The sequence below is a fragment of the Perognathus longimembris genome, chromosome 3 (assembly GCF_023159225.1).
Source record: "Perognathus longimembris pacificus isolate PPM17 chromosome 3, ASM2315922v1, whole genome shotgun sequence".
Classification (NCBI taxonomy): Eukaryota; Metazoa; Chordata; class Mammalia; order Rodentia; family Heteromyidae; genus Perognathus; species Perognathus longimembris.
The window spans coordinates 94722527-94744005 of record NC_063163.1 but is presented as its reverse complement, the minus strand read 5'-3'; the positions used below and the strand labels follow the sequence as shown (position 1 = coordinate 94744005).

Below are 21479 nucleotides of genomic sequence, written 5' to 3'. Positions count from 1 at the left end.
TATGTGTGTGTGTGTGTGTGTGTGTATGTGTGTGTATCTGCATGCATATGTTACAATTTATATATCTTACACAAATGTGTGGAAAGGACCCTCCTCCTGTAAACCCAAGGTTCCTTAATGTGAGAAATTCAGTAAATGAGGATATAGAAATGGCTATTAAGACTGAAATTCTATCCACATCTTTCCATCCATTAATGAAAGTGAGAAATGTAACTTCTTTACTCCTTTAAGCCCCATAAGTATGTGGAGCTCAGAAGTTGACTAAAATCTTTCAGGAAATTCAGCTGAAAGAATTTTGGCAAGTGTTGGCCTTAAGAAAAAGTGGGAAACACAGCTCTTCATTATAACAACAACAACAACAAAATCTCTTAAAATTCACTCTATTAGGACATATGCAAACACGTGTTAATTACATACTAAATAATAAGTAAAATTTCTTAGGAATTTAAAGAGAGATCTTTTGAAATCTTTTCATCACCATGGAGTGGAAATCCACTTCTGTCTTTTAGAGTTGTCGAACTTTTCTTTCTGTGCCTTTTATATTGATATCTAACTTGTCCACTTTGGTTGTCAGTCGGTCCAGAATGTCATCTTGCTCCTCGATTTCTGTCTGCATTCCCAGGGCTATGTCCTTCAGACGGCCCAGCCCCATAGACAGCTCATCTGTGAGAGAAGGGAATGACAGGCAGTACTGAGTGAGAGTAATCATGGCATCTAGAAAACGTATCCTACCTTTTCCAGGTGCTTAGCAACATGTGGGTTACTGAGTCCTCTCCACCTTAAGACAGGGTAAGTTTGAAGGCTTTAGTTACATTTTCTAAAATATGTCGAAGAGAAAAGAATATCTATTACTCACTAAAAAATAATGCGAGCCTAATGTAGAAGCCATTATTCATCCCTCCCCAACACTAATCCTGCCCATATGATCCTTGAACTCAGAGTCCTTTCTTGCTCCCCCTTCTCTAGTCCCTGCTAGCAGGCTCCAAAGATACCAGGGTTCTCAGCCACTCTTTCTCTTGATTGAGGACAGGGACTCTGGATTTCTTTTTTTGGGGGGTGGGGGTAGGGAGGGGTAGTTTCCTTTTTTGTGTTGCCAGCATTGATGCTTGAACTCAGGGCCTAGGTGCTATGCTATGCTTTTCCACTCAGAGCTGGCACTGTACCACCTGAACCACAGTTCCACTTCTGGCTTTTTTGGTGGTTCATTGGAGATAAGCATCTATCTCATGGGCTTTCGTGCCATAATCCTCAGAGCTCAACCTCCTGAGTCATTAGAATTACAGGTGGGCTGGGGATATGGCCTAGTGGCAAGAGTGCCTGCCTCATATACATGAGGCCCTGGGTTCGATTCCCCAGCACCACATATACAGAAAATGGCCAGAAGTGGCGCTATGGCTCAAGTGGCAGTGTGCTAGCCTTGAGCAAAAAGAAGCCAGGGACAGTGCTCAGGCCCAGAGTCCAAACCCCAGGATTGGCAAAAAAAAAAAAAAAAAAAAAAAAAAGAATTACAGGTGTGAGCTTGGCCCTATGAGTTTCTTTCAAGTGGCCAAATCACAGACACAGCTTCTGCCTTGGAGAGGTCTTGGGCTCTGGATGACCAAGTTGAGGGGACGGAAGCAAGAAATGGCTATCTGGGGCTTCCTTGGGCTCTGAGGGTAAAGGGCAGGCGGGATTTGGAGATGCCTGAGAATTTAAGAGCACAGAGATTGGTTCTTCCTCTTCTGTTGGTACCCTGGAAGCCATCTCTCTGGTAGCCTGGGACACGGGTCTAAAGTGCTAAGATATTGGGCACGATGGCATGCGTCTGCCTACTCTGCAGACCAAGTGAGGATGGCTTGAGCCTAGGAGTTTGAGACTAACTTAGGTAACACTGTAAGACTCCATATCTCAACAAAACAAAACTAAAGGCTAACAACCCCCATCCCCCCCAAAATATAGTTCCCTCCCCCCTTTTTTTAAATGCTGGACCTGGGGCTTGAATTCAGGCCTGGGCTTTTCTGCTCAAGGCTAGTGCTCTGTAATTTAAGCCACAGCTTCACTTTTGGCTTTTTGGTGATGGTTTGGAGATCAGAGTCTCATGGAGTTTCTTGTCCAGACTGGCTTCAAACTGTAATCTTTTTTTTTGCCAGTCCTGGGGCTTGTACTTAGAGCCTGGGCACTGTCCTTGAACTTTTTGCTCAAGGCTAGCACTCTACCACTTGAGCCACAGCACCATTTCTGGCTTTTTCTGTGTATGTGATACCGAGGAATGAAACCCAGGGCTTCATGCATGCCAGGCAAGCACCCTACAACTAGGCCAAACTCCTGGTCCTCAAATTGCAATCTTAAGATCTCAGCCTCTTGAGGAGCTAGGATCACAGGCATGGGCCACCAATACCTGGCTTTGGACTCTGTTTTAAGTCAGTACTGAGGCATCCACGAAGAGTTTTTGGAAGACTTCCCACCTGATGTGTTTTGAAAGATCACTCCCAGGGCCATGTGAGCAATTTGCCAAGGTAAGTTCTAACTTTTTTTTTTTTTTTGGCCAGTCCTGGGCCTTGGACCCAGGGCCTGAGCACTGTCCCTGGCTTCTTTCTTTTTTTTTGCTCAAGGCTAGCACTCTGCCACTTGAGCCACAGCGCCGCTTCTGGCCGTTTTCTGTATATGTGGTGCTGGGGAATCGAACCTAGGGCCTCGTGTATCCGAGGCAGGCACTCTTGCCACTAGGCTATATCCCCAGCCCAAGTTCTAACTTTTTTTTTTTTTTTTGGCCAGTCCTGGGCCTTGGACTCAGGGCCTGAGCACTGTCCCTGGCTTCTTCCCTCTCAAGGCTAGCACTCTGCCACTTGAGCCACAGCGCCGCAAGTTCTAACTTTTAATCAGGCCTGGTGCTTTCCTTCATGCTTATCAGGGTCAGCTTGTGGAGCCCTTCCACCAATCCTCAGGAGCATTATGTCACAGAGGGGAAATATAGGGCTCCATGTGGCTGAATAGGGAGGATGAAACAAGTGGTTGTATCCAAGCTGTATTTAAACCTCACAGAGACTTGAAGGTCTCTGCTGCTGTCAGGATCCAAGCCAGCAATGGAGATGGTTGAGCTGGGCAGAATACAACAAGGAGAAAAATGGATGGATTCCTGAGATAGCAAGGCAGTGAGATAGTCATGATGCTGGGTGGGGTTTGGGTGGCTTGGGGCACATGAGCTGTGCTTGGCATACACTGCCTGGAGGAAGAAGTAGATTATAGAGGCTCTACAGCTCGCAGTCTTACCTAGGTTGTTGTCAATCTTCTGGTGATAGGCTCGGAGGTGTACATTCTTTGGGTAAGTCTCGTTACTTACAGAACCAGGCCCATCAAGGACAGCATCTGAATTTAAAAAGAAACACCAAAAGAATGGTTAACTGGGGGCTAGGAATATGGCCTAGTGGCAAGAATGCTTGCCTCGTATACATGAAACCCTGGGTTCGATTCCCCAGTACCACATATTTAGAAAATAGCCAGAAGTGGTGCTGTGGCTCAAGTGGCAGAGTGCTAGCTTTGAGCAAAGAGTAAGCCAGGGACAGTGTTCAGGCCCTGAGTCCAAGCCCCAGGACTGGCAAAAAAAAAAAAAAGAATACTGATGTCCCTTGAAGTGCTGCTTCATGAAAGTGTGTGTGTGTGTGTGTGTGTGTGTGTGAGAGAGAGAGAGAGAGAGAGAGAGAGAACCTACAATGTTGTACATACTAGGAAGCATTCTACCATTAGCTATACCTCCAGCCCCATTACAACATTGATTGATTGATTGATTGTGTGTGTGAGTGTGTGTGTGTGTGTGTGTGTGTGTGTGTGTGTGCCAGTACTGGGGCTTGAACTCAAGGCCTAGGTGTTCTTCCTGAGCTTTTTTTTTCCTTAAGGCTGGAGCTCTACCACTTGATCCACAGCTCCACTGGCAGCTTTTTAGTGGTTAACTGGAGATAGGAGTTTCAGAGACCTTTCTGCTAGGGCTGGCTTGGAACTGGATCCTCTGATCTCAGCCTCCTGAGTATCTAGGATTACAAGCATAAGCTAAAGGTGCTCAGTCACAAAACTGATCTTAATCTGGAAAGTTCATGGAAGAGATGAAGTAGCTGATTCTCGGAGCATGCAGAGAGTCAGAGATGGGAATACGTACAAGACACCAGGGAAGAAGAATCCTGGGTGGGTGAAGGGCTGGAGGACAATGTTCCCAGGAGAGCAGCAGAGAAAGACTCCAGCCTTCCCCTCAACCTATCTATCACCTGGCTAAGTGATACAAATCCTAGAAACAGCCCCATACAAATAACAATACAACAGAGAAATGGCATCAATGCAAAACTACACAGGCCCACGGACCTGACATAGAACATAGACTGTCTGATTTTTACTTTTTAAATTTTGGTTCTGGGATTGAACCTAGGGCCTAGGCATACCCTCTACCACAGAGCTATCCCTCCCATCTTGTCACTTCTTCCTTTTTTTCCCTCCTTCTTTCCCTTTCTTCTTGAGACAGGATCTTGCTATGTCACTTAAGCAGTCCTCCTGCTTCAGCTTCCTAAGTAGCTGAGACTACAAGTGTATGTTACCATACCTTTTAAATTTTAAAAATTAAAGATGTTAAATGGTGTTAACTGGGCACTTATGGCTCACTCCTGTAATCCTAGATACTCAGGAGGCTGAGATCTGAGGATGGAGGTTCGAACCCAGCCAGGCAGAAAAGTCTATGAGATTCTTATCTCTAACTGACCACCAGAAAACTGGAAGTGGTACTGTGACTCAAGGAGATAAAGTGCTATCCCTGAGTCAAAGAGTTCAGGGACAGCGCCTAGGCCCAGAGTTCAAGCACCATGACCACCACCACCACCAACAAAAGAGCTCAGGGATAAATGAAAACACACAAATGAAAATTCCAATCCCTTAAAGTTATGCGTTTTTTTGGGGGGGGAGTAGTGGTGGTGCAGGCTCTTTCTCTCCTTCTGAGAGATATTGAGGATAGTTTCTTGGGTCCTTTGTGGTTTATTTAGCTTTCTCACATGGTTTACATTTTCAGAATGAACTGTATCCATTTAGTATGTCCTGAGCCTAGGTGATTTCTCTATCAGGTCTTTCCTTTTTGTTTTATATATATATATATATATATATATATATTTTTTTTTTTTTTGCCAGTCCTGGGCTTGAACTCAGGGCCTGAGCACTGTCCCTGGCTTGTTTTTGCTCAAGGCTAGCACTCTGCCACTTGAGCCACAGAGCCACTTTCTGCCTTTTCTCTTTTTTTTTTTGCCAGTCCTGGGCCTTGGACTCAGGGCCTGAGCACTGTCCCTGGCTTCTTCTCGCTCAAGGCTAGCACTCTGCCGCTGGAGCCACAGCACCGCTTCTGGCGGTTTTCTGTATATGTGGTGCTGGGGAATCGAACCTAGGGCCTCGTGTATCCGAGGCAGGCACTCTTGCCACTAGGCCATATCCCCAGCCCCTCTGCCTTTTCTCTTTATGTGGTGCTGAGGAATTGAACTCTGGACTTCATGAATGCTAGGCAAGCACTCTACCACTAAGCCACATTCCTGGCCCTCCTTTTTGTTTTATTAACTAACTTTTCTTTTTTGGTACAGTCCTGTGGCTTGAACTCAAGAGTGTGAGTATTGTCTCTGAGCTTTTGTGCTCAAGGCTAGCACTGTACCACTGGAGCCACAGCTCCACTTCTGACTTTTTGGTAGTTAATTGGAAATAAGAGTCTCATGGACTTTCCTGCCAGGGCTGGCTACAATCCAGCATGTTTCCCTATGTTCTTTCTTTTTTTAAAATGCTGGTTCTTGGGCTTGAACTCAGGGTTTTTCACTCTTGAGCTCAGGGCTGGCACTCTACCACTTGAATGATGCCTCTAGTTCTGGCTTTTTTGGTGGTTAATTGGAGCTAAGAGTCTCTTGGATTTGCCTACCTGGGCAGGCTCCAAATATTGGTCCTCACATCTCAGCCTTCTGAATATCAAGGCTCCAATATTTTTTTTTGACAGTCCTGGGGCTAGAACTCAGGGCCTCGGTGCTGCCCCTGAGCTGCTTTTGCTTAAAGCTAGCACTCTACCACTTGAGCCACAGCACTATTTCTGGCTTTTTCTGCTTATGTGGTACTGAGGAATCGAACCCAGGGCTTCAGGCATGCTAGGCAAACACTCTACTACTGTGCTACATTCCCAGCCCTCCCAAGTTCTTAATTCACCCTCCAGGCAGAGGGAAGAAGGAAGGAAACAAAAAAATCCCAATGTAACTCCTTTCCTTCCTTCCTTCTTTCCTTCTTCTCTTCCTGTCATTTATTTTGTGCTGGCACTGGGGCTTAAAATTATGGCTTGGGCACTGTCCCTTAGCTTCTTTGCTCAAGGCTGGTGCTCTACCACTTAGGCTTAGTTCTGGAATTTTGCTGGTTAACTAGTGTCTCTTGGATTTGTCTATCCAGGCTGACTTCCTACTGCAATTCTCAGAATTCAGCCTTCTGAGTAGGTAGGATTACATGTGTAAGCCATTTTGGTTCCCCAAGAGCATATTCAGCCTGTATGGCCTGTCACCTAGCCACTGCCTGACACTGCTGAGAGTATTCTGTCCCCACATCCCTCAGGGACAAAGAAGGAAATTTCTCATCCCAGGACCCAAATGTGCACGTGTACACAGATCTCTACTCACCAACATCATCCAGCTTTCTGAGGTTTGGGTGGCTGGCCTGGTATTTTGCCTCTTGTTCTTTACTTGTACTTATAGCTTCTTTCAATCTGGATAAAAAGAAAACATTTGTGAAGCAAAAACATCAGTGTTGTCAATCTTTTCAAGTGATGCCTGTGTGTTGATTAGCAAACTAAACTAAACTCCCGACAAACTCCTGTGTTAAACTCCTGGACAAAATAGAAATCTGAGCAGCCCCTCCCAGGGGCACTGTGGGCTGAGGAACATAACTGCTTTAGAAGCACAGCTGGGATTTGAACTTACTGCCTTGTGCTTACTAGGCAGGTTTTCTACCATTTCAAGCATACCCAGCACCCAGGCCTTGAGTTCAAGCCCCAGTCCTGACACATATACACACAGAGAAAAGGTTAGCTACTCTATTCATCTTTCCTCTACCTCCCCTTTCTGGGGTCGCAAGAAAGGGGTCTCCCTTCTATAACTTCCTCAAGGATGTGCTCTCACCAGGCACTGGTGGCTCCTATAAAGTCCATGAGACTCTGATTTCCAATTAACTACCAGAAAACCAAAAGTGGTGCTGTGGCTTAAGTGGTAGAGCACTAGTCTTGAGTGGAAAAAACCTCAGGAACAGTGCCCAGGCCCGGTGAGTTCAAGCCCCAGATCAACCAAAAAAAAAAAGTGGGGGGGAGCTGGGAATATGGCCTAGAGGTAGAGTGCTTGCCTAGAGTACATGAAGCCCTGGGTTCAATTCCTCAGAACCAAATATACAGAAAAAGTCAGAAGTAGCACTATGGCTCAAGTGGCAGAGTGCTAGCCTTGAGCAAAAAGAAGCCAGGGACAGTGCTCAGGCCCTGACTCCATGCCCCAGGACTGGCAAAATAAAACAAAACAAAAAAGAATGTGCTCTCTTAAAGCTGTGACTCCTGCCTTGTTAATGGTAGGGCAGAAGGTGGGTGCTTAGGACGCACAGAGGAAGAAACCACTACAAAGCTGTGAGATTAACCCCAATAAACCTTTGGGTAATGATTTAGCACCTCTGTAAGCTGTTTCAATGAAGTTTTGCTTTTTCCAGTTGGATGTAGTGGGGTACGCCTGTAACCTCAACATTTGGGAGGCTAAAGCAAGAGGATCACAGGTTTGAGGGCAGCCTAAGCTACATGGTGAGTTCCAGTGAGACCCTATCTCAAGAAAATAATTTGGGATAGGATGTAGCTCAGTGGCAAAGCAGTTGCCTAGCAAGTGCAACGTCCTAGGTTCGATCCCCAGTACCAAAAAAGAAAAGACAAAAAAAATACAGTTAAAAAAATCCAACCAAAAAACAAACATTTTTGCTTTCTAAATAAAATTTTTCTAAGCAACGTCAAGAACATTGTTACCACTTAGTGGGGCTGATGTTTGGGTAGAAGGCCAGCTAGGGCCTATAACATTGGGCACTTTGGGGTTAATCTCACTAAAATATGACAGCTGCTTCAATAAGGTTTCAAGTTTTTTGTTTATTTTTTGGTGCCAGTCTTGGGGCTTGAACTCAGGGCCTGGGTACTGTCCCTGTGCTTCTTTTTGCTCAAGGCTAGTGCTCTACTACATGAGCCACATAGCATCACTTCTGGCTTTTTGGTAGCTTAATGGAAATAAGAGTCTCACAGACTTTCTGGGCTAGGCTGGTTTTGAACTACAATCCTCAGATCTCAGCCTCCTGAGTAGCTAGTTTTATAGGCATGCACCTCTAGTGTCCAGTTTTAAGTTTTTGCTTTTTTGGTTTTTTAAATTATAAAGGTGATATACAGAGGGGTTACCGTTTCATAAGTCAGGTAATGAATTCCTTCCCTTCCTACTCTTCTTTCCCTTTCCTCCCTCCCTCTCTCCCTCCTTCCCTCCTTTCCTTCCTTCCTTCCTTCCTTTTCTGCTAGTCCTTGGATTCAGAGCTTGAGCACTGTCCCTTGGCTTCTTTTTGCTCAAGGATAGCACTCTACCAGTTGAGCCACAGTGCCACTTCTGGCCTTTTCTGTTTATGTGGTGCTGAGGAACCAAACCCAGGGCTTCATGCATGCCAGGCAAGCACTCTACCGCTAAGCCACATTCCCAGCCCCATGAGCATATTTCTTTTTAGATAACATCACCCCTTCCTTTGTTCTCTTCCTATCTCCACCCTCAAGTTGTATAGTTCATTTTCAACATAGTTTCTACATAGTACCACTGCTGCATTTGTCATCCTATGTCCCTTCATTTTATTTTTTTTTTGCCTGTCCTGGGGCTCAAATTTAGGGCCCAGGCACTGTCCCTGAGCTTCTTTTGCTCAAGCCTAGCACCCTATCACTTGAGTCACAGTGTCACTTTGGCTTTTTCCATTTATGTGATATTGAGGAATGGAACCAGGGTTTCAGGCATGTTAGGCAAGCACTCTACCACTAAGCCACATTCCCAGCTCTGTCCCTCCATTTTGGTATTCCCTATAGCCCCTCTAAACACAGAAAAATGAAAAAATAAGACACAAAAAAAAGAAAAAGAAAAAAACCCTCTGTTTCCATTCCCTGGAGTTCATTTTGATAAAAATTATTTCATGTAGTCAGAGGCACAGAGGCATTGGCACCTTTGTGTTCCTCCTTTGGTCTCACTGTGTGTGAATGCCTGTAGTCCTGTATAATTTATCATGTATTTTAGATCTAGTTTCCACATATGAGAGAAAACATATGCCGTTTGTCTTTCTGAGGTTGGCTTACCTCACTTAACATGATTTGTTTTAAGTCTATCCATTTCCCTGCAAATGACATAATATTATTATTCTTTCTCATGGCTGTGTAAAATTTCGCTGTGTGGTCTTTGGAACCACATGACTTTAAAGGCTTTTATGGCAGTGTCCAGTGATGTAATTCTCCAGGAGCCCCAGGAGGGGGCATATAGGATGTGAAAGAAACTAACCCATGGGAACGTGGCTGGGAATGTGGCTTAGTGGTAGAGTGCTTGTTTTGCATGCATGAAGCCCTGGGCTTGGCTCCTCAGTACCACATAAACAGAAAAAAAAAAATGGAAGTGGCCCTGTGGCTCAAGTGGTAGAGTGCTAGCCTTGAGCAAAAGAAGCTCAGGAACAGTGCTCAGGCCCCAGGATTGGCAAAAAAAATTTTTAAAAAGTTCAAGCCCCAGGACTGGCAAAAATAAAATAAAATAAAATAAAATAAAAAGGAAAGAAAGAGAGACCAGCAAATTTGAAGATGAAGCTGAAGCTGAGACCAGCAAGTCTGAAGCTGAGACTAGCAAGTTAGAAGCAATTTAGCAATATCTTGTCTCAAAATAAAGTAAAAATAGCTGGACACCAATGATGTACAACTGCAATTCTAGCTACTAAGGAGGCTAAGATTTGAAGATTGAGGTTTGAAGCCAGCTTGGGCAGAAGCTCCAATTAACCATTAAAAAGTATCAAGTGGTAGAGCACTAACCTGGAGGGAAAAACTAAAAAATAACATCTCTACCCTGAGTTCAAGCCCCAGCACTATCACAAAAAGGAAAAAAATAGGTTGAGGATGTTAGCTCAGTGTAGAGTGCTTACTTAGCATGCACTTACTTAGCATGGCTTCGCTTCCTAGTACTAAAACCAATGAACAGGCCAACCAACCAACCAGCCAGCCAGTGTTGCCAGTTTCCCAGGGGATTTCTCTGCTTCTAGGTTTGTGCAAGGGAGATGTCACAGTCCAAAGCAAATGAATATCTTACCATCTCCTTTGATAGAGGTTTAGCAATCTTGAAAACAAAGCTCCTAAATCCAAACTGTTCCAGACACTGAAATATTTTGGATGATGTGCTGGTACTCAAAAAAACTTTTGCACAGGTTGCCCATGCTTGTAATCCTAACTCCTCAGAAGGATGACATCTGAGGATTGTAGTTCAAAGCCAGCCTGGCCAGGAAAGTCATGAGACTTTTACGTTGAGACTTTTTTGGTGGTTAACTGGAGAATTAACCACCAGATAGCTGGAAGTGGCAGTAAGGAATAGTACCCATATCTTCAGTTCAAGTCCCACTATTGGCACACAAACTAACTTTTGAGTTTAAGAGTATTCCACATTTCACGTTTTTGGATCAGAGATACTTACCAAAATATACCCAAATCTGAACAACTCTAAAATATGAAACATTTCTGGTTCCAGGCAGTCCAGGAAGGGGATAGTCACACTGTATCCTGAAACATAGTCTTGCTAACTTGGTAAGTCAGGTCTCAAACTTAAATACTCTACTACTTGAGTGGCACCTCTAATTCTTTTGCCTTGCTTACTTTTCAGGTAGGGTTTTTACATCTAAGTTGGCCTGGACTGTGGTTCTCCTATTTATATTTCTTGCATAGGTAGGATGACAGGCATGTCCATCATGCCCAGAATTTCTTTTCTTTCTTTCTGTTTTTTTTTTTTTTTTTTTTTTTTTTTTTTTTTTTGTGTGTGTGTGTGGTTTGGAGTTTGAACTCAGAGCCTTGAACTTGCTAGGTAGGCCCTCTACTGCTCAGCCTTGCCTCTAGCTCTTTTTTTGTGTTGTTTGTTTTTTAGATTGAGTCTCTCTTTGCCTGGGCATGTGCCTGGCCTTGGTGCCACCTATTTTATGTTATTTGCTATAAGTAGGATGGCAAGTGCATGCCACTATGCCCAGCTACTAGTTAAAAGGAGGGGCAACTTTTCTGTAGGGGCTGACTTCAAACTTGGGTCCTCCTAAAGTTTGCCTCCTGAGTAGATGGGATTACCATGCCTGGCTCTGTAAAGTGACCCATATTTGTACTGATTAAATGTCTCAAGATGAATGTTCTCTTCCAAAGCACAGGAGTCACAATGACTGGAGCAGGATTTTTTTTTTTGCCAGTCCTGGGGCTTGAACTCAGAGTCTGGACACTGTCCCTGAGCTTTTCTTTTCTTTTTTTGAGGCTAGTACTCAAGCCACTTCAAGCTTTTTCTATTTATGTGGTACTGAAGAATCAAACCCAGTTCTAGTTCTAGTATGCTAGGGGAAAGCACTCTACCACTAAGCCACATTCCCAGCCTGTTTGTTTTTTTTGTTGGTCCTGGGGGCTTGAACAGGACCTGGGTGCTTTTTTTGCTCAAGGCTAGTACTCTACCAGTTGAGCCACAGCATTACTTCCAGATTTCAGGTGATTAATTGGATTTTCTCGAACTTTCCTGCCTTGGAACCATAATCTCGAACCATAATCCTCAGATCTCAGCCTCCTGAGTAGCTAGGATTACAGGCATGAGTCACTAGTGCCTGGCTTGGAGCATGAATTTAATACAGACTTTTTCTTGTGTGTATTGTTACTAGGGCTTGATCTCAGGGCCTCAGTACTGTTCCTCAGCTTTTTCACTCAAGGCTAGCACTCTACCACTTAAGCCATAGCTTCACTTCTGGGTTTTTGCTTTTTTTTTTTGGCCAGTCCTGGGCCTTGAACTCAGGGCCTGAGCACTGTCCCTGGCTTCTTTTTTGCTCAAGGCTAGCACTCTGCCACTTGAGCCACAGCGCCACTTCTGGCCGTTTTCTGTATATGTGGTGCTGGGGAATCAAACCCAGGGCCTCATGTATACAAGGCAAGCACTCTTGCCACTAGGCCATATCCCCAGCCCCACTTCTGGTTCTTTTTTGGTGGTTAATTGGAGATAATTGGAGGTAGGAGTCTCAGGGACTTTCCTGCCCAGGCTAGCTTCAAACCACAATCCTCAGATGTCAGCTAGATTACAGAGCTAGGATTACAGGTGTGACCTACCAGTGCCCTGCCTTTCATTAGCTTTTAAATAAAGATTTTCTCAGTGTTAAAAAAAAAGCAGCAATAGCATTTTTCTTCTTATAGCATGTATGAATCTCCCTACAGTGTTCCTGGATACTATGAAGGCAATGACAAGGCCTACAAGTCTTGCCTACTCCCAACTAAGAAAGTCTATACCTGCTACTTCATATCCAAGTGGCTGAAGCTGTACTCACCTGCTGCTGGGCTGGGGGATGAGGGTGCCGTTCTGTTCTGGTACAGTCTCTGCTGGTTTGGATTTGAAGTAATTGACAAACCCTCCAAACATACTCTTAATGTTGTTGATGTGTCTCTGACTGGTCTTCAAATCTTGATCCATTTTGTCCACCATTTTCTCTGTGCGTTCTAGGGCTCCTCGCTGTCGGACCAGTTCCTGGGGAAAACCAGAGGCAGTGAGTGGCATTATACTTTTTTGTAATTCCCCTTAATCAGACCACAATGGGCCCTTTATAAACCCTCAGGGAGAACATCTGAAGACTGATGACATCATCTGAAGACTGATGACATCATCTGTAAGAGGTAAGTTATCCTTTCTGTTTTTTTTATTCTTTTTTTTTGGCCAGTCCTGGGCGGTGAACTCAGGGCCTGAGCACTGTCCCTGGCTTCTTTTTTGCTCAAGGCTAGCACTCTGCCACTTGAGCCACAGCGCCACTTCTGGCCATTTTCTGTATATGTGGTGCTGAGGAATCGAACCCAGGGCCTCATGCATATGAGGCAAGCACTCTTGCCACTAGGCCATATTCCCAGCCCCGTAAGTTATCCTTTCTGACAACATATTCCTCTGTTTCTCCCCACTACCCTGCCTCTACTTGCTTTCTTTGCTATTGTATCGCCTTGCCTGAGAGGCTGGTTCACAGGACCCAGAGGGATGGTGTATGCCTGTGGGTCAGAATTCAGAGCCTCTTTATCTCTTCCAGTCCTACCACTCTTGGCAGGCTTGGATCCGGCAATGTCTCCCCTCCCACAGTCTGGTACTTGTATTCTTACTGTTCAGATATAAGGGTTTTCAATGGGCTAATGAAACCTACAGCCTTAGCCAAATCTTCAAATTCTATTTCATAGGCTAGTGTCCTTTCTAAGTCCTAATGTATGATTCTAGCCCATCAGCTTTAAGATGTCAGTCTTGTAACAAGAGTGACAAGGCCTTTGCTCATGTTACTTTTTTCATCTGGATACTTGCAAAGCTCAGTCTTCATTTGATTTAAGCTACCTTGCAAAGCCACTTCAGACAAGTAAGCCCCAAATATCTCTGAAATGGAACTCCTTTCAATAGCCTTCTGGTCTTCATCTGCTTTGGCTCTGTCTGTTTTGTTTGTTTTTGTTTTTGCCAGTACTGGTGCTTGAACTCAAGGTAGGGGCATTGTCCCTTTGTTGTTTTGTTTTAGGCTAGTGCTATACCACCTCAGCCACAGCTCCATTTCTGGCTTTTTGGATTTTCCTGCCTAGGCTGGCTTCAAACCATGATCCTCAGGTCTCAGCCTGCTGAATACCTAGGATTATAGGCATGAACCACTGGCACTCAGCTAGTGGATAAAAATTTAAAATCTATTGTATAGGTAAAAAGCTGAAATATTGGGCTGGGGATATAGCCTAGTGGCAAGAGTGCCTGCCTCGGATACACGAGGCCCTAGGTTCGATTCCCCAGCACCACATATACAGAAAACGGCCAGAAGCGGCGCTGTGGCTCAAGTGGCGGAGTGCTAGCCTTGAGCGGGAAGAAGCCAGGGACAGTGCTCAGGCCCTGAGTCCAAGGCCCAGGACTGGCCAAAAAAAAAAAAAAAAAGCTGAAATATTGCCTTGAATTTACCATTAAACTCTGTTCATCTTAACACTGAGCTAAGGAGTTACACATTTAAAAGTGTTTTAGCACTGTTTCCTTCACTGTATCAAATGTTAAAAACCTCTAAAAAATAATAATAATTATTATAAATATTATATTTTTGTCAGTCTTGGAGCTTAAACTCTATGTCTGGATGCTGTCCCTGAGCTTTTGTACTCAAGGCTAGTGCTCTACCACTTGAGCTACACTTCTGGCTCTGAACCATGAGGCCTGCAGGCTCCTTTGTAGGTAGGATTACAACCATGAGCTCAAATACGGGGTGTGTGTGTGTGTGTGTGGTTGGTCATGGGGCTTGAACTCAGGGCCAGCTTCTTTTGGTCAAGACTGGCACTCTACCACTTGAGTCCCAGCTTGACTTCCAGCTCTTTATTTATTTGTCTCCAGTTTTAATTGGAATCTCACAGATTTTCCTGATTGGGCTGGCTTTGAACTTCAATTCTCAGATCTCAGCCTCCTGAGTAGCTAGGATTATAGGTGTGAATCATCAGTACCTGGTTCATTTCTAATATCTAGTTCTAGCTGATTTTTCATGCTGTGGACAACCACTGAATTTAAAATGGGAAAAATGGGGCTGGGGATATGGCCTAGTGGCTAGAGTGCTTGCCTCGTATACATGAGGCCCTAGGTTCGATTCCCCAGCACCACATATACAGAAAATGGCCAGAAGTGGCGGTGTGGCTCAAGTGGCAGAGTGCTAGCCTTGAGCAAGAAGAAGCCAGGGACAGTGCTCAGGCCCTGAGTCCAAGCCCCAGGACTGGCCAAAAAAAAAAAAAAAAAGATGCTTGATGCTCATAAACTAACATATTGAATTAAAATATCTGTACAACTACTTAAAAAAATAATTTTAAAAATGAACACATAGTATCAACAAAAAAAAAAAAAAAAAAAAAAAAAAAAGGGCTGGGGATATAGCCTAGTGGCAAGAGTGCCTGCCTCGGATACACGAGGCCCTAGGTTCGATTCCCCAGCACCACATACACAGAAAACGGCCAGAAGCGGCGCTGTGGCTCAAGTGGCAGAGTGCTAGCCTTGAGCGGGAAGAAGCCAGGGACAGTGCTCAGGCCCTGAGTCCAAGGCCCAGGACTGGCCAAAAAAAAAAAAAAACAAAACAAAAAAAACAAAAAATAAAATGGGAAAAATGATCAGTTACAGTTGGGAAGTGGCCAGGGTTTGTTGTCATACTGAAGGGAGGGAATGAAGAGACAGACTTTGAAGTCAGGCCCCACTTTACCACGTAAACCTGAGATAAGCAGGCCCTGTGAGCAAACCCAGGACAAGTTTATTAGGGCCCAGCCGGTCGAGAACTCTAACGACTGGGAATGCTTAACTCTAACCACCCCTAGAAGGCCTCGAGCCCTGAGCCAATCAGATTTGTACTCGTAATCTTGCTTGCTTAAACACCTGATTGCTGTAACTTTGTCTTTTGCCTTTATAAGCTCTGTGTAATCGCAGCTGGGGGCTGCCTCCTAACCTCCACTGTGTAGGTGGGTAGGACAAGGCCCGGGCCACGGCCCGCTTGAATAAAGTCTTGCCTTGCTATTGCATTTCGGAATGTCTGAGTCTCGGTGGTCTTCTTGGTGGTGGTCTCGCGACTTGGCACAACATAAGGGGACTCATCCGGGATAGCCCCAGAGACCCCCGAGACCCCAGACTCCGAAGGTAAGAAAACAGCGCTGTTCATTTGTTTTGTAATGCGTCTGTTTGTCTGTTTTGCTTTTGCTTATTTCTTGAAGGGGTTGTCGAAGCAGACGCGCTTACTCGGCAATCCTGGGGAGACTGGGGGATGCCCCAGACTCTCCACCCTTGAAGGGGGACCTCTGGAGCCCCGCTTTCAACTTGAGTCCTCTCCTTCTGCACCCTTGCAGGAGGTTGTGTGGGCCAACTTGGGATATCTCCAGTTTTTCTTTTTCTTGTTCTTGTTCTTGCCTGTGTTTTCCTCCTTTTGTATTGTTATAGTTGTTCAGTCCAAAAGGCTACAGAAAACAAAACATCTGATCAGAGCTATGGGTAACGTTCTATCATGGGAACCTCCATCTAGCCCTCTAGACTTGATCCTAGCTCACTAGAGGGAGGTTAAGGAGATAGCTCAAAACCAGAGTGTGAACATGTTCAAGACTGCAGTATGATGCAAAACTAAGTTTAAGTTTAAATTCAAATGGTCATCAAGTTTGGGCATTACCAAATGCTTTAAAGGATGATTGCATTGTGTTTATTTTTTTTGGCCAGTCCTGGGCCTTGGACTCAGGGCCTGAGCACTGTCCCTGGCTTCTTCCCGCTCAAGGCTAGCACTCTGCCACTTGAGCCACAGCGCCGCTTCTGGCCGTTTTCTGTATATGTGGTGCTGGGGAATCGAACCTAGGGCCTCGTATATCCGAGGCAGGCACTCTTGCCACTAGGCTATATCCCCAGCCCCGATTGCATTGTTTTAAAGAGGAACTATAGTTAAAAAAAATGCTTAATCAGAGCTAAGTGTCAGAAATTTGGATTTAAAAGGATATATATATATTAAACTAATGGGGATAGAAGTAAACTCTCATTAACTCTATGTATGTAGGAAGAAATGGCAAAATGGGCGAATGTTTCTCACTAATATATTGGAAAGCTGAATGGATAAGTATTTCTAATTGTAATTCTTGCAGTAAGGAAAAATTGTCATTTGAGTTCAAAGGTCTTCATGCCATGCAGTAACTGGGACTGAAGAAAAAAAAAGAGGCTCTTTTGAAACAAGCAGCCTGTAGGCAAAGGACGGCACCTGGTTTCAGAATGCCTGTGAGCTTCAGTTTTTCCAATGCAGATAAAAGCTAAAGTGTTGTGTTAGTGTTAAAAAGGCTTTGGAAATCAAGAATACATTTCCAGATAAGAAATTTGGAAGTAAAATTGTCTTAAATAGTTATTGCAAAGTGAGAAAAGGAGAATTATGGCTACCAAATGTTTAATTGCCATTCCAGCTTCTTTATAGGTTTTTTGTAACAGTTTCCAGCAGGCCCACAGAGAAGCACAGGTGATTCCTACAAGTCTGTCAAGATCTAATACTGGCCCTTAATAAGTTCCAGGTAAGAACATGCTTAAAAACTACTTCTGTGTGGACCACCTTGTTGCTTTAATTGGAGTAAAGTGGCCTCTTGTAAGACTCACTGATCTGAAATCTGCGGTTCAAAGCCAGCCCAGGCAGAGAAAGGTCCCTGTGAGAGACTTGTCTCTAATCAGCCAGCAGAGTGCTGGGAACGGAGTTGTGTGGAGCTCAAAGCGGTAGGGTGCTAGTCTTGAGCTGGAGAGCTGGGGGACAGCGCTCAGGCCCTGAGTCCAAGTCCAGTGAAAAGTCACTCCTCCTGGGGCAAAAGTGATGGAGCATCCAGAGGCAGTAAGCCACTACTTGGATGGCAGAGATGGTGTCAGATCCTAGAGTCACTCCTGTTTGGCCTTTCAAAAGTTAATCAAGGAGGAGAAAGATGGCACCGACAGAGTAGGGAGGCACCCCGACTCGCTCCAACTGAATAGCGAGCTGGGAACTCCAACACCCAACACCCCATCAAGAACCTAGCAAAACCAGCAGCCAGAAGCAGTGGAGAAACGCAGGAAAACAAAAAGGAGCAAAAAAGAAGAGCCCAAAACCTACACGGAGCCGGAGAATCTCCGGGGCACCCTCCCCCCACCAGCCGACCCTGGCCCAAACAGGGCCAGGCTGGGAAAGGGGAACCTGGCGATCGATCGGCAGACAGGCTGCCGGGAGTGCAGAATCCAGATAGCGGGAGACCCCAAGGTCATTAGGGAGGGTGCGGACCAAGACACACAACAGCAGTGACGAGAAGTTCGGGTCCACACCGGGTTCAGACAGGGGAACCCAGAGCGGCAGGAGGGAACCGGGGAAACCAGCACGACACTTCGCCAACCCCTGAGGGACCAATGGCTGCACGGGACACACACACAATGCAGGATCAGTGAGTTCCCTATTACCCCCTCACCCAACAGGAGACCTGCTATCAGAGACCCAAGCCCTACAAAGAAGCTAGATCTCCCTCCCTCCCCCTCCCCACCCCATGGGAACAAAGAACCCCCAAATCAGGCGGGAAGCTCCCTTCGGGTGCTGGGAAGTCAGTTTAGCAGGGGAAGGGTGGAGCAGCCCCAAGGCCCCACAGGTTCCTGAACGGGGCGGCCGGCAGGGCAAGCCCCACCCGAGGCGCCTGGACCTTGCGGACTCTTACAACTAAAATCACAGGCGCCGGTGGGCAATACCAGCACAGCAGGGACACCTGGGCGTGATCATGTACCCCCCCCCTCCCAGCGGAGGCGAGGTCTGAGGGTGCTAACCCACACCCAGACAGTCGATCCCACTGGGCCGCACACATACCGCCCCCCCCAACGGACTCGCAGGAGGGCACAAACACAGCCCAACAACCCGGGGCTCGCTCTGGGAGGCATACCCCGCTAAAGTGGCTGTTGTAGTGGACGCACAGCGCACAGGAGGGCAAGGCCCCCCCCCCCTCTGGTAGGCGTACAAGGCACTGGTGGGCGGGGCCACAGCAGCAGCACCTGCTGCGTACACACGCCTACACAGGAGGGAGGGAAGAGCTACAAACCAAACCTGAGAAGCCATCCACAGATCTCCAGATGCACAAATCACAAAGAAACATAACACAGTTCATCAAAGGGCAAGCCAACTCGCCAGCTCCAAAAAGCAGCACGACTGAAGAGGAGATGGAGACTAAAAAAGCAAATGAGGCCATGTTAACAGGAATGATGGAAAGCATCAGAAATGAAATCAGAAAACAATTCCAGGAGTTTAGAGCGGAAATCTTGAAGGACACCCAGGAAGCCAAGAAAGAAATGGAAGCAAAAATGGATACAATGCAAGCCTGCTTTAAAGAAAATCTCCACATCCTGAGAATTGAAATGCATGAAAAAATAGATTTAAAATACAACTCTTTAAAGGAAGAAATGTCCACCATCAGAGCTGATATGACAACCATAAATAGCTCTCTGACATCCATAAACTCCACAATTGAAACCATATTTTTAAAAATGTGAAGAAAAATGTAAACTGATGTAAAGGAGGTACTGTCATTTTAATTAACCTATATTTAATAGCTTTTCCTTCTGGACTTTGCAAAGCCTTCTTGGTAAACACATTGCAAAGCATTACCTGGGAGGCTTGGCCTCCTTGTGTGTACTGTACTGTGCAGACATGAAAAATAAACCCGTTTACTGTGTATTTGTAAATAGCCTGGCCATCAGGCCATTTCCAGCCAATAGTCACATCCAGTGCAGCTCTGCACTGGAGACTAAGGGTGTGGTTTGTAAGTATGATCTGTAAAATAACTGGGATGAATTCCCATGTACACCTGTGTAAATAGATTTGTTAACTAAAATGTACTTTAAGATAAAAATCTGTAAATAAATGATTTATAAATTGGAAAAAAAAAGTTAATCAAAGCCAGGAAGTCCTAGAAGAATAGTTCGTAAGCATGCCTTTCTAATGCCCATGTCTGTACTGGGCAGGAACTTGCCAGTCATCTGTGATAGTGGGTAGTAAGGGTAAGTTTGTCAAATGAGAGGATAGTTTAAAATCCCAACCCCCAGCATCTACTCAAAGCCCTGACTAGCAGTGAGAATTTTAAGCTGATACATCTGTTCAGGAAAGAAGGCTTGTAGACCTGAGATTGTGTTCTTACTGAGATCTGTTAAGTCATCAGAGATCAGTTCCCCAGCCAGTCAGAAAAAAGCTTTTACAAACTAGAATGTTAAAAGGCTACACTGAGGTAGCCCAAAAAGAAGTCTGTATAGTTGAAAGTTAAAATGTTGAATGTAATTTCCAGTTTGGAGTAAAACTCCTAATGGACATCTGATCCTGCAGCCCCTTGGTAAAATAGACTAAGGTTATAGGTTCCTGGCTAGGTAAGGTCAACGCCCCTGAGTCAGCCTGAAGAAGTTATAGAAGATGGATGATCTTCGCCCATCAGCCTCCCCTTTTAGGACCAAGGGACCAGAGTTGTTTTTGGGAAGATGAGGCAGGATAAACTAGAGGTATGGAAAACAGAGGTAACAGTATAGACTGCACCTGTGAGAAATGGTTACAGGCCAAGCCGCCTATGTTGTTTAAAGAAAAAAAAAATCCTAGCCTCATTGGAAATATCTGATTTAAACTTATTGCCCTGGAAAAATGACCCACGGGCCATTGATTGCCTAAAGCTGTCTTGACTTTCAGTAATGTGCCAGCCTGCAAAAGCTAGTGTGCTTAAGAAGGAATCAGGATGGGGGCTGGGGATATGGCCTAGTGGCAAGAGTGCCTGCCTCGGATACACGAGGCCCTAGGTTCGATTCCCCAGCACCACATATACGGAAAACGGCCAGAAGCGGCGCTGTGGCTCAAGTGGCAGAGTGCTAGCCTTGAGCGGGAAGAAGCCAGGGACAGTGCTCAGGCCCTGAGTCCAAGGCCCAGGACTGGCGCAAAAAAAAAAAAAAAAAAAAAAAAAGAAGGAATCAGGAAAATACTAGGAAATTTGACTAAAGTTAGGCTTTAGGTTAACTTAGGTTAAGCTTCTCTAACCAGTCTATGGAGAAAGTTGCAGGTAACCCAGAAGGTGTGACATTCTACTGGAACCACTGGGAGCCACTGCTGCCTGACACCACGGCCCCTGCCCATTGCATTTGAGTGAGGATCAAGGAGAGAGTCTAACAGTCATCTGGAAGAATCTACATCTTCAGATCAGACTCTTATCATACGCAGCTGGTTTCTGCTGGAAAGTGCTTTGGATCTGCTGACTAGCTCTATTAAGAAAATTGGAGGGGGCTGGGGATATGGCCTAGTGGCAAGTGTGCCTGCCTCATATACATGAGGCACATATACAGAAAATGGCCAGAAGTGGCGCTGTGGCTCAAGTGGCAGAGTGCTAGCCTTGAGCAAAAAAAGAAGCCAGGGACAGTGCTCAGGCCCTGAGTCCAAGCCCCAGGACTGGCCAAAAAAAAAAAGAAAAGAAAAGAAAATTGGATATTGTAAGAAATTTTCAAGCAGACTGGCCTGCTGCTAAATTCAAAGCATGTATGACAGGCTGGAGAGTCACTTCCAGGCAATACCTGGGGTGGGAGGTGTGTCCAAGAGTATTAAATGTGTCCAGATGGATTAGGGTGTGACCTCAGAAGAGAGGGAGGTAACTGCCATCAGGTGTGCCAGGTACCAAGGTAACTGGACAGAGATTTAAACTGCTGGGGGCATCTTCATGGAGCCCTCCTGGGGGTGAATCT

General features: G+C 45.4%; 1 protein-coding gene across 1 annotated transcript in view; it reads right to left on the bottom strand.

The window, feature by feature from the left end:
• Positions 1–364: 364 nt before the first annotated feature.
• The window catches only part of Snap29 (synaptosome associated protein 29), a 32811-nt gene continuing 11696 nt past the window's right edge, over positions 365–21479 (bottom strand). Inside the window, exons 2-5 of the mRNA XM_048343407.1 lie at positions 12577–12773; positions 6642–6727; positions 3250–3345; positions 365–663 (exon numbers count right to left, since the gene is read on the bottom strand). Of these exons, the coding sequence (XP_048199364.1) occupies positions 506–663; positions 3250–3345; positions 6642–6727; positions 12577–12773 (537 nt within the window). The 3' untranslated portion in view covers positions 365–505. The remainder of the gene's footprint in view (positions 664–3249; positions 3346–6641; positions 6728–12576; positions 12774–21479) is intronic.